A 14,118-nucleotide genomic window follows, 5' to 3' on the forward strand; every position below is an offset into this window, starting at 1 on the left:
ACTTATTAAATCGATCTTGAAATATAATAGACTTATCCATACAAACTTTCCTAAACAGTGTTAATCTACAAATTGTGCTATATTATCTGTGAATGACGATAGTAATTTATCTTCGCTGGCCACAAAGCGAACGAAAACATTGTTCAAAATATTGACACGTTTTTGTTCAATCGCATCGGGGTCGAAAGGACCCCCCACTTATCGCTTTATTGTCTCTCCAACATTGTACGTTTGCGGGTTGGTGTAAAATTATGCTCACAGCGTAAGAGAACACAAACGACTTTTACAGAAGTGTTTTGCAAATATACATTGTACAGAATACTAAAAAAAATATACGATATTTAACTTGTATTAAAAATATACTTGTTGTCGCCCGCGGTTTTGTTTTTCAGAGTTTGTTGTTAGGCATAAAAAGCAGCTCATGTTTTTCCTTCAAATTCGAACTCTTCAAAAAAATTTTCCTTCAAATTCGAACTCTTCAGAAAAATCTTTGAACAAAAGAGATATAAAAAAACGAAAGCTAAATAAAATAAATCGCTATAATCTATAACTTGAACCAATGCACAAAAATTGCACATTTGCTCTTAAAATATTTTGAAAGATCGTGTCAAATGATTCCATTATGCGTTATTGTGTTCAATAAAATGCAACTGTCTTTACATACTGTGACACTATTAAGTGGTAAATATATTCCACACCAAAATGGCTCTTAACGCATTAAGCATTAGACTACTTATCCTGTAGAATTGAATCGTAGAAAAATACAATGATATGACTTCAAAGTGCGCAAATTGAAAACGTATATCTTCAAATCATTAGTCAAGGCACTTAATTCATTGTACTTCTGCTCTTTGTCAGTGAAATATCGCTCTATATAGAGTAATTTTTTATACCATTAGTTACATAAAAGATTTTGAAATGTGAATTGCGGTTCGAAATATTTGTCATACTTTTTTTGCAGTAATAACTTGCCTCAAAATTTACTACATAAATAAATAAAAATATATTTACGGAGAATTCTCCCACGTAAACCATATGGGTTTTGGATGCTCCAAAAACGATAAAAATCTAACAATGAAACGAAAACATTAATCAAAATCGCAAAAAAATGTATCGTCGCGTGGGCGAACTATTTAAGCCCAAGGCCGAGTGTTTCTGTCTTAAAAAAAGATACGGACTCGTATTTATAATTACTGAAGTGTGTGAGTCATAATATGGTAAAAAAATATATTTATATTTGATTTAGTATAATCTATGGCAAATTTTTATTACATTTATTTTCGAAAATCAAACTCTAGTTTTTTTTTTTATTTACTCTCTAATTAAGCCAGTGCCACACAATAATATCTAATCTGAATAAGTGACAAAAATTGTTTTATTATCGCAGTGTACATTGCGTTGAAGTAACTCTTATGTTGACGCGGATTAATGTCGTAAAATAAACATAATTCTTAAAAAATACTTATAATATTTTCGAATTATGAATACTTATTCAAAATTTAAATGTGCAAAATATTTAAAAAGATTTCGATACAAATTCAAAGCCATTTATATACATATGGTATGTATTAAAAGATAAAAATTTTCTTGAAATAACATTATATACGTTTATAAAAATAATTTTGATTTAATTTAATAGAGTATATCAATTTTTCTTACATACAAATCATTGCCTGTTACGTGATATATTAATAAAAATACGATAGAGTTTGAGCTATTTCCTTGCGGAACGCTAAAATTTGAACGACATATTATTCGATACTTCTATTTTGTGGTCCGCATTCAACAATAAAATATGGAGCGATGTTTCGTGAAATTAATGATATTAGCTGCCCTCAGTGCCCTTCATTCTGAGTATCATATTTTTTATCATTCCCCGAAATCCGAAGAAGGCTCTCGTTCTCAAAAACAATTGATATCTTTGGCTCCGTTTGGTTGTTGAGGTGTCGAATTTAATTTATAGTATTTGTATATTGAGACGTGATGTCAGCTGGGTTAACATTTTTTCTATGAATTTTAATTTTTTTAAACGATTATTAGTATTTATAACTCAACAGAAATTATGACATTTATTTATTAAATATTCCTTTGTGAATCATTAAAACCGAATACTGTATCATATAATAATTATTCCATAGTAAAGTAGGTTATGACATATATGACGTTTCAGAATCTGTTGAGTCTATCAAAAGTCATAACTTAAAGTCACTTATCCATTATTTATTTATTTTTAAATATAGATAGTATTATTTATACTATATTTATAGATGATAAAAAAGCGTGGAGTTAATACCTGTTGACTTCCAAGCAGGATACATTAATTTAAATAATTGTATTTAATTAACATGACGTTGTATTTTTTAAATGTCAAAAAAGAGTAACTACTGAGTTTCTTGCCGGTTCTTCTCGGTAGAATCTACTTTCCGAACCGGTGGTAGCTTCACTTAATTGTCAAATGACGATTCAAAAGTACTTATAAAAGCCTACTTGAATAAAGTTTATTTTGATTTTGACTATATATACCCCCATTTTAAGGTGTTACTATTGGGACCATTTACCCGCCCAATTAAAGCAAGAGTGTGGTGAACGTGAGGATGAAAATAGCAAAAGGGGTAACAATCCTTTTCCATGCAACTTTTCCATCAATAGTCGCCCTATGACGCAATTCGCGCTACTGACACTACAATGTTTGGTTGAGATGATAGATTATATTGGTATTTTCGTCCCAAGCTGAATTTTACGCAGGCGAAACGGATTAACAGCCGAGATGCCCCAGTAGCTACAACGCGTGTATCTTAGCATATGATTGCGGGTTCAAACCCAGGCGAGCACCACTGATTTCTCATATGCTTAATTTGTGTTTATAATTCATCTCCTGCTCGATGGTGAAGGAAAACATCATGAGAGAACCTGCATTCTTGAAACTATTTTCAACGAAGTTCAGCCATATGTGTATCCATCAACCCGAATTGGAGCAGCGTGCTGAAAACTTTCTCCACAAAAGGGAGAAGAAGCTTGAGGCTTTAGCTCAGCAGTGGGGAATTTACAGGCTGTTAATGAAGAAAAAAAAGAGTTGAGTCATATAAAAGTTAAATTCAAAGTCATATTGATTAATAAATCATAGTTATTTTTTATAATTCGAATACAATAATATCTATAAAACAACAATTGTTACAATAATACTATTCTTTCAGATAATTCATACCACCTGCGATGTTCTTAGTATTTAGAATTAATAATTATTAATTGATTGAATTGACTATGAATAACTTTGTATCGATTTGAAACGATCGAGATGGGTTAAAATGATTTTTATTTAACCTTTATCTGTCTTGTACCACCTAGCATGTTCCTAGTATCGATATTGCAAACAAAATAAAACAATCAAATATATTTTTCGATATTTTAAGATCCTTTGTGTTTTATTAAGTGTGTTTTGTAATTTGAACTATAATTATAATAAGAACTATGTGAAGATTATAAACTTATGTGATATTGCCTTGTTCGTTGCTTTGCTCGACACTTATATCTATATATATTACTGGTTTCACTCGCGGTTTCACCCTCGTTTGTGTGTTGGTTGTCATGCGTTAGACAAAAAAAGTAGGCTATGTCTTTTCTTTGAGTTCGTTTTTACTTTCTACCAAATTTCATCACATTCGGTTCATCGATTTGGTTCAAGATTGCTTCATACTATTTCCGATCAGCGGTGGGTCACATTATTACGGAAATTTTAAAAAAGTCTATAAAATGTTTACCTTACTGTCATGAAGTCTTAGAGTTTTATGAACTTATGAATTCAATAAAATTACATAATTATCACATGTGTACATTTTACGTTTAATTTATTTGTATTAATATAATTTTGAGATCACAAAAATACCTAACAATTCCAAATGAAATTTATAATACATTTTATCTTTAAAAATTAAAACTATTATTAAGTAAGTAATATTTTTTTAAAGTAAGTGCTGTATGTCTTAGTTATCTTATAAATCGCAAGTTCCAAGATCATGACCCCTACCGCCATCTATCTGCAGCGTCGCGCATCACGTCGGCGCGTGCGCATGACGTTTGACGAGACAGCCTTATAAGCCACCACGAGCTTCCGTGCTTACGTGCGAACCGTATTGTTATGTGCTATATACAGGGCTGTCAGAATAAAAAGACTGCTTTGTAATGTGAAATTGTTTAATTCTTTTAAATGTATACCACGATGAGCCAATGGTAAATACGTTTGTATTTTAACAGAAAATGCGGATTCAAATCCAGCCTAGTATCTCCGAACTTTATTTTGTGTTTGTAATATTTATTTCGAGTTAAGGAAAAGCGTGTGAAGTATTATTGGGTGGTGTATTAGACATCGTATTTTCATCCTTCAATCTGTATTAGAATGGCAGTGTGGAATGAGCCTAAGATCATTAAAAAAGAGGCTTTATTTCAGCAATGAGACATTTAGGTCTTATTATTAAATTTATATTTTTTTTATTTTTCTCTTAATGTGTGTTCAAATGCGAAGTATTAATATTATTTGTAATGATTAGTGTAACCAATGCTAACAAGAATATTATGTGAATAAAACTATCAATTTCCAACTAGAAATTATGTAAGTTACTTCAATTTCTTATTCAGAAATTCTTACTCATTATTTAAGTTATATTAAGTACTTAAGTACAGTTTATTCCTTAGTTTATCTCATCTTAGTTTTACGGTTTCCGCGCGATTGGCCTTTGAGTCGTATATATTCTGCATTGCAAACAGTTTTTGATAATATAACATATCTTTATTTATTAAAACTCCCAAAGTTCTGATGAGAACTCTATTGACGATCAAAATTACACTTTTTCGCAAATTTATTTTTATCCATACTTTAATTCATCCTTTACAATCTTTAAAACGCAAATGAATGGAATTAACTTTACTTTTAGTTTTGTATGAAAATAAATCACATTCAATATTATGAACAAGTTCTTTTTCATATACGAATATTGAACTCTTATTAGCTAGTGTTATTCGTATAAAGATTAGAAACAGATTGATACTTTTATTGAATAAACTTATATTATTATATAAATATTATGTATTATATTTAGTTATTATTTTGAAAATATTTAGCTTAATACTGCTGTCGGAATGCCCTAGTAAAACTTTCTGGTGATAAGCTAAGTCTATGCAAGCACTATAAGAGCTTGATATTCTTCTTTAATTCCAATTTATATATTTGTATCTGTTACTAAATAAATACTATTATCTTAAAGTAATAGTGTTAACTAAATCTTTACAACAAAAAGCTCTGCTTGTGGCCTCATCTGATTATAAAAGTGTGTATTTGTCGCTAAATATATTGAAATTGCAATTCACAACTTATTTGCTACTGACGTATTTTACAGGATTTGTAGACTTTTGAATGTAATTTATTTTTGAAGTCTACATATAATTTATTTTAAATTTGTTAAATATTGCAATAAAAACATTCCTGCATTCTGAACGAAGTCTGATGATACATACATTTATCTTCTGATGTCGGGGTTGGTTGTCAGGTTATTAATCAGCATATAAATAGACTATGTTTGATGGAGTTCAAACTTCATAGCTAAATTTTATCAAATTTGGTTAAGGGATTTTGAATTCAGGGATTCAGATATAAAGCATTAGGTATTATCGCATTTATAATTACTATTGATAATATATAAATATATATTTAATTAAAATTCTGAAATATTATTGAATAGACAATCATTACAACTGAAAATCTCTTCAGAATATGTTTTATATTATTTATTCAGAAATTTTTAACTTTGCCGTTTGCCGTAAATTCAAATCATTGGTAAAAATGCATTGGTAAAAAAGACATATTATTCGATACAAGATTATTATAGATTATTATAGATGATGAAAAAGCGTGGAGTTAATACCTACATACATATATAATTGTATTTAGAGCCGAGATAGCGCAGTGGTTAAAACGCGTGCATCTTAGTCGATGATTTCGGGTTCAAACCCAGGGAAGCACCACTATATATATGTATGTGCTTAATTTGTGTTTATAACTCATCTCGCGCTTGGCGGTGCAGGATAACAGCGGGAGGAAACCTGCAAGTGTCTAATTTCCTCTAAATTCTGCCAAGAATCTACTTTCGGAACCTGTAGTAGCTTCACTTTATTGTTAAATGAGGATAAAAAATGCTTGTAAAAGCCTACTTGAATAAAGTTTATTTTGATTTTATATTACCTAGCCTATATACATTCTAGAAGAACCATAAAAAAATGTAGCCATCGTGAAAAAAGAAGGATGTCACATGCAGTCGTTTAAGGTTTTATATCTGCGTTGGCCCAACAAATTGAATGCAGATGTTTTTATAAGATACCATATATAGAACGGACGCGGGTGATCGTAAAATGGTAAACGATAGACAAATGTGAACCCCAGGTTATACCAGTTGATAGCGTTATTTGTAAGTGTAATCCATCGTTAAGTTTAGTATTTAGATATCTATCTCACATTCTATAAATATGCGACGATCTCCGTGGTCGAGCAGTGTGTACACCGGTTTTCATGGGTACGCCACTCCGAAGTCCCGGGTTCGATTCCCGGTCGAGTTGATGTAGAAAAAGTTCATTAGTTTTCTATGTTGTCTTGGGTCTTGGGATCAGAGTTTACTATTTATTTATGAATATCGGATATGATGATGAGCTCTAGGCCAGGCCCTGTGGTTACGTCGGCATCTCAACCGATGATTGTGGATTCAAACCCAGGCAAATACCACTGAGTATTCACGTGCTTAATTTGTGTTTAATATTTATCTCTTCGATTCGGTGAATGAAATAAAGCACTTCTGTTAAGGAAAATTAGAAGTAACGATGGCACCACAAACACCCAGTCCCCAGACAATATAGGAGAATAAATAAGTTTTCTTACATCGACTCGGCCGGGAATCGAACAGTCACCAGATCCTGAGTTCGAGGTTAGAGTTTGGAAGTTGATAGAATTTTCTCTCCCGAGCTTGCTCTATGCCTTTTTTCTTTTTCTTTGACGTGCAAACTTATCTCGTATTATATTATAAGATTCAGTGAAAAGACTGTGCCTATACTTATGCACTAACTAAGCTCTACAATATGCCACACACAGTTAGATTACTATCTATAGATGCTTTTGATTTTGAATGTCAAGTGCTTAGGTTTTAAGCTTCTTACTGAGCGGTGCGTTGATTACTTACAAGCGTAATAATAATAGTAATTTGCTTAGCTACTGTAAAATATATAAAGGAAATCAAAAAGAAAATTAGGTAGTATGAAATATTTAGTATTGTCTCAATTTGTGGATTTTTTTTTATTATATATATGTTATATACTATACAATTAACGAATACATCCACACATGTTCAGGACTGAATAAGGCAGACGTTAATTGTAATACCAGATTTTAAATAAAATAATATAATATTTTGTTTAACATGATTTCAATGAGGAAGATTCGATTTAAACTAATAGCTACTTATGAAGTACATTATAAATTGAAATATCATTAGAATTATTTATTTGAGTAAGCTAATATACGTGGCTTCCTATCTTAAATGTTAATTGCATTCCATTTTTAAACGATACGACTATAAATATAGATAAAAGAGCAAAGCAGTAGAACGCTAATATTATTGTAGATGATACTATTACATTATTTATTTTTTTATATCACAGCTACACATATTTGAGCAATATCGTCATAATTTATTCAATTCCTACCGTTCAAGTGCATTTGACCTATGAGTTTTATGTACCTACATGTAACCTCACAGTGGGCGCTTGGCACAGGTTACGAAGTTTACGTCATTATAAAACCGCTCGGTATACTGGTTTATAATAAACGCTTTTACTATGTCTGTGATATAGTTTTAAACTATTTGTAATAAGCTTGAAGCTAAAATATTTGAACGCGTGATATTTATTGTTAAAGTTTCATTGAATTTGAAAATACATGAAAGGTTTTCTTGTTATGGTTTATTCGAATTTGCATTTGAAAATCTATTTGGAAGGTTTTGGAGTTGTGAAATTCTTTTAATTTTAGTTTTATTTATAGTAAATATGTAGGTACTAGCTGTCCATTCTGACTTCGTCCAGATGAAATAAGATTTTATCTATGTTTCAATCATAATGGGTCCATTCCAAATCATCCATGGATGTACAGGAATACACGCAAAAGATTTCATCCAAATCGGTCCATCGTTAGTAGTAAATGTTCAGTTACATACAGACGTGAGGAAGATTACGATACGACCTTTTAATTAAGATTACCTAATTAGAATATTATAATTTTAGGAAACTAATTTGGCAGTTTTATTCACCATGATATTTAGACACGAAATTTGATAGGATAAGATAGGAAGCTCAGATGTTACGTTCCTCGGTTACAACGCGTCGCTCAATCTTCAAACCGAAACACAAAAAAATGTACTGATGGATAACAAGAAGGGGTTGCCCAAAGCTAACGCCTAATCTAGGCTTATCTCAGTATTCTAAACATTTGACAATACTTTATATTTATTTAATTGTTGAAGAAAAGAAGATCATTTTAAGTCTTGCATTTTAAAGTAAAGAATATTAAGATACTTTTAATTTATAAATAATATAAATATACCTCTGTTCCTAACAATGTGTCCTTTACGAATCACTGTTGTAAATTATGGATATACATTAATATACCTCACGAGAACTTATCAAATAAATGTTTTGGGATCAAATATTAAAATCAATATTATTATTATTATTGAACAAAAGTTAATGTAAAAATAGTTAATTATGATAAAATATATCACAACTTTTAAGTTCCGTTTTCATGTCCCATCCTTTTGATTCTTTGTTTTAACCTAATATTTTAAACATACATGTATTTTGCATTAATAGGTTTTATATTAATGTTTTTTTATGTTTTATTGTATGTACATAATGTATTCATGTATTATTAATAGCAGCGCAACAGGAAATAAACAGCTCAGTCACAGACGCGTGTCAGTTCCGCGTCCATCGCGGATCTTGTTATTTATTATCTAACAATAAAATAGCATCGGTCGTATTAATTAAATGGCGTATGTCACCGCTCCCCTCTTATATTCATTGATCTACAAAACCCCCACTTTAGGAGGGCAGTCATTGCCCCCCTATAACGGTACAGGCGGGGCTTGTGCCGTTCACGCCAATCGCCGCGAGTGCTGCGCGCGCGCCGATGATCTAAGCGAGTGATCTAGCGTACATGTCATTTCGCGAGCACCCGATTGGTCGGTGATAAATTTCGCCGCCGCTCGATTTCGGTGATCTAGTTTTGTGCGCGAGCGCTGATTTATCGCTCGTTAATGTCAACGCAGCTCATTTACGTTCTTGACTTTTTGTCAACTTTGACCTAATTTCATTTTGGAAACGCGACTCATAAAACTTTATGTCGAAACAATGAGTTTCATAATCGTAAACAACCGTTATTCGACCTGGAAGCCCTTTAAAATAAGCGGACACACCTATAGCGGGCCATCAATAAAATATCGAGAGAGGCACCTGCGCTCAAATAAATAAATTACCAAGAAGCATCGGCGGCTCGACAAAATAGCGGGCGTCATACGGTACGTGTTTTATGGTACGACGCATAGAGAAAGTAACGGTAACTGTGGACGCGACCTTCCCACCCGGTGTCCGCGTGCCGACTGACAGATGAGCGCGGTTTAACCTCTGATAATAAGAGGGAGGGGGACGACGATAGATCACGACGGGTGAGCGAGAAGGACAGCGAATGTGTCTTCTTCGGTGATCGTGAAGTGCAAGATGAGTGTACAGTCACACACGGGCCACATCCGAGTGAGCCTCGGGGACGGTTTGAAAAACGAATCGGGTGACTCGCGTTGCGCGTACGCACGGACGCGCGCGCTCCAATTTTGAATTCGCGCGATTTATATCGGACATTTTTTTTTTGCAAATATTTATAGAAATAGTACAATTACATTTTCTGTGTTCCGGTAATTGTGCGCAAAACTAGTGTGAGTGAAAACATGATATGATATAAAACAGTTGAGTGGAAAACGATCAAACTTTTTTTATGAAAACATCGGAGTTGCTGTTGTTACCAGATTTTCCAAACTTCACGGTAAGTTTTTAATATTATAATCAATTTTACAATGTAATTATTCCTTTAATAATACTTAGATCATTCATTGCATTACTTTTTACCAAAACATTTTGGTAAAATACTTACTTTATGAAGTGAATTTAACTTAAACACCTACGATAAATTTAAAAAATTTGAAGTAACATCAATATAACTCACAGCGGTATAAAGTTTTTATACCATTTTTTTAATTTGTTTTATAACTAAAATTATTATTAACAGTATAGATGATAACATTAGAAAAAATATACAATTTCAATATCACATCTTTTTCCTTAAAGTAAAACACATATTAATGATTTCGAAACTCCGACCCTAATACATCTATTACACGTTCGAGAATCGAATCCGTGACCTGTTGTAATCAAGTAATGTTTGCATTGGATAATCCCTATCACAGATCATAAATGATTGATTACGATACCATCGTAAGTATATTACCGTAATTTTTTTACACGTAACCTCAAATTGGCCTTGTAGTTACACAATACTATATTATTTTTAATATATCGATAATATATTGTATCATATTCAATATTAATTTTAAAAGATGTATTGATTATATTTCTTTAGATATATATTTAAGGCCAATAGGTGTATGAATGCGGCTATAGTATAAACTTAAAAAGATTTCGATCGCTTGATTATTTAAATCAATAAAAATACAATGTTAACAATTTCAAAAAAGAAGCGTAGGTATAATTATTTACATGCGTATATGTTACTAACATTTAAATACAATTTTTATGAAACTACAAGTTAACTAAGTAATAAGTTATTTATTCAATGTTGATATAAAAACTCTTTTAAAATTATTTCCATATTATTAATGTCAAATGATGAGATCAGCTGTAATGAGATTATGTTTTAGTTCTAAGGATTATTCGAGTCACGTTGCTATCTATCTTTAATAAAGATACTGTCGACCCACGGCTGCAGATTATTGATAAAGAATAAAATTTGATACAATTATAAGTTATATATTATAGGACTCAGGAATCATATAGCTTTATACCATTGGATATGTTTTTATATTGCCGGAGTTTATCCCTATATACAAACAAATGAATTTTACTTCTTTATACTGTAATTACGATATATATTGTGTTTATAGATACTAGTTTCTTGTGTGTCACCACTAGGGTATTCAGATACAAAACATTCTTCGCCACCTTACAATATTTTTTTCTTATTAGTAATTTACCCATAGACTTCGCGCCCGTGGCACTTTTTCAATATTCAATTTGTCTTTCTTTTATTTCGTTCCAGTCACTTGGTATTGATTTTTTATATATAATTATCCACATATAATTAGGTCTATTTAATGTCAAACTTACTCTTAAATAGCATTAAATTAATTAACTTACATTAGTAATTAGTTTTAGACTTATTTACTAAAATTATATTTCCTATCTTTTCTTGACTAATTATTAAAAAAGAAAAAATAGGATTTTAAACTTAAATCCATAGATTATTTAAGTAAGCTTGTGTGTGCTTTTTTTAATGGTATAAAGGATTAAATAACCACCAAGCCCTAATGTAAACAGATTCGGCGAAGACGTTATCTGCGGATAGTTACACTTTTTTAATAATTAACACATCTATTATTAAAGCTTCAATAACTTAAAGTCACACACACAGCCAGTCAATTATACTGTTTCTTTCTCTTTTCTCGAGGAAATAGTTTCGAGCTTAACCACCACGATTCTCTACTTCGTTAGGCTATACGTGAAACAAAATGATATATTACATATGAAGCTTATGATGTTATTTATTAACCAATCGTAACATTAATTATAAACATAAATTTAGCACTTGAAATCTCGCATCTATGAGTTCTATCTATCTACTCGAAAAGTGTTGTCTCTAAGATATTATAAAACTATATCATATATTAATAACTACAACAACAAGATGGAAGGTAGGATTAATAGTTAGATATTTTTTAAATTACGTTCATTTTAAAGAAAATAATGCATTGAATATATAATTTATTATTAATTGAATAATTTGTTAAAAACAACAGAAGTAAAAATAAATAAAGCTAAATATTTCCAATGTTCCTTGTGTAGGATTACAAAAATTATGTATAAAATTAATAAAAAAAAATTTATAATGTGGTCAATTTGTTCAGAAATATATTTTTGAAGCGATAATGATCGATTTAATACTATAACTTAATTTGTATTATTATAAATATTTATTTCACAATAAATGATGACCATACCATATAAGGAATAGGGACCAGGTGGTCAGTGTATAAAATATTTTATGAATATGTTAAAATCTTTATTTTCTTTAAAAAATATTCGAAGTAAAAGATATATTGTTCTTTGTAACTTTATGAAATATAAAATATGTGGCAAAAAAATAATGAAAATTATATTAACAAATAATTATTTTATTGCGATCTATTTATAACAACAATCTCAAGTATATGCATTTTAAATATGTGTATATCTTAAGAGAAATGAGCTGCAGACAATAGATTCCAAATGAATTATATGTTATTTTTCATTAATCTTGCTTGACACTTTGTTTTTTTTCAACTTAAATAATCTTGTCGTCTTTTGTTTTTGTTTTTCCTTTTACTATTTGTCATTCAACTCAATCGTAAACTTATTCTGTTTCAAGACAAAACATAACGCGTATATTAAACGTTACGTTGCGAACTATGCATCCTGCATATAGTTCGCAATTACAGAGATATATAAAATATAATTAACGACTAATCGTTAAAGTAAAACATTTAAAATATAGAGCGCATAATTCTAATTACATTTATATATTGTTTTAATACAGTAATTAAATTATTTTAACGTGATGATACTTTTAAAACGGTAAAAGATAATTATGACCAATGTATTTTGAAGATTAGAACCCATGGTTAGGACAATTATAAAAAATGGACTGTGTTTTGAAAAGAAGGGCTTATAAAGATCATTTTTAGAAGCAAAATAATATTGATACCAGTTTGTTGATCTTGTCATAGATATTTAATTTAATAGTTAAAATTGGTACTTTTAAAAAGAGTATGATGAAAAGAAACGATAAATAAAGAAAGAAAAAAGTTGCACCGTGGGACAAGGAATGGCTTGGATTGTTGAGTGCTCTTTATTATGATAGTATTACACTAATAAATAGAAATAAATTAAACGAAATCTATTCATTATTAGTGGCATGTTATTAATTTTGAACCAAGTTTACAAAACTATTTAGCATTTAGTAAAATATATAATTTTTTTATAATCTATGTGTAGATCTATAGAATCTATATACGGAACTCATATCACACTCAATAAATCATATTTTGTTCAAAAAAATAAAATGAATAAATCATATTAATTTAGTTTTCGTAAAAGGTTACCGAATTAAATAATAAGTAGGAGGTGAAGATGTCAAATCGTAAGGTTGTATTTGAACGTCCAATGTTATTGGTTGCGAAAACGGACGAAACTTTTAGTTTAGTTTTAGTGACGTTTCGTGTCAGCGTTTGAATTATCAAAACAAAGGTAGCTATATGATTTTCTTATCATATTCGTACAAAAAAATGTTGACTGTTTTAAGTAATTTACTGGAAATTATAAGTATGAACATATAGTAGACTTAGTAAGTTTTGTAAATATTTTTACACTTAGTGGTTAGGCTTTGTCTGTCTGGGAAGGTACCACCGACTCATCAGATATTAGACCACATCAAGAGTACTCAATATTGCTGTCTTCTTGTGTGAATAGTAAGTGAGCTAGCATAGCTATAGGTATAAGGGATATAACATCTTAGTTCCCAAGATTGGTGCATTGGCGATGTAAAGTAGAGGAATGGGTAATAAATATTTCTTAAAGCGCTTTGTCTGTGGGCGATGGTGACCATTTATCAGGTAGCCCAACGCCAACCGATCAATCTCCATCGTGTCATCTCATATAATATTAGTATGGCATAGTTTCTGGCCATTTCTCCTTCCAAAGACTATTTCA

The 14,118-nt window shown here is 30.6% G+C and overlaps 1 protein-coding gene across 1 annotated transcript in view; it reads left to right on the forward strand.

Annotated features, from left to right (window-relative positions):
* The first annotated feature begins 9,331 nt into the window (after positions 1-9,331).
* The window catches only part of LOC124536456 (protein embryonic gonad-like), a 117,638-nt gene continuing 112,851 nt past the window's right edge, over positions 9,332-14,118 (forward strand). Inside the window, exon 1 of the mRNA XM_047113002.1 lies at positions 9,332-10,123. Coding sequence (XP_046968958.1) covers positions 10,076-10,123 — 48 coding nt within the window. The 5' untranslated portion in view covers positions 9,332-10,075. The remainder of the gene's footprint in view (positions 10,124-14,118) is intronic.

This window comes from Vanessa cardui, chromosome 16 (assembly GCF_905220365.1).
Source record: "Vanessa cardui chromosome 16, ilVanCard2.1, whole genome shotgun sequence".
Lineage (NCBI taxonomy): Eukaryota > Metazoa > Arthropoda > Insecta > Lepidoptera > Nymphalidae > Vanessa > Vanessa cardui.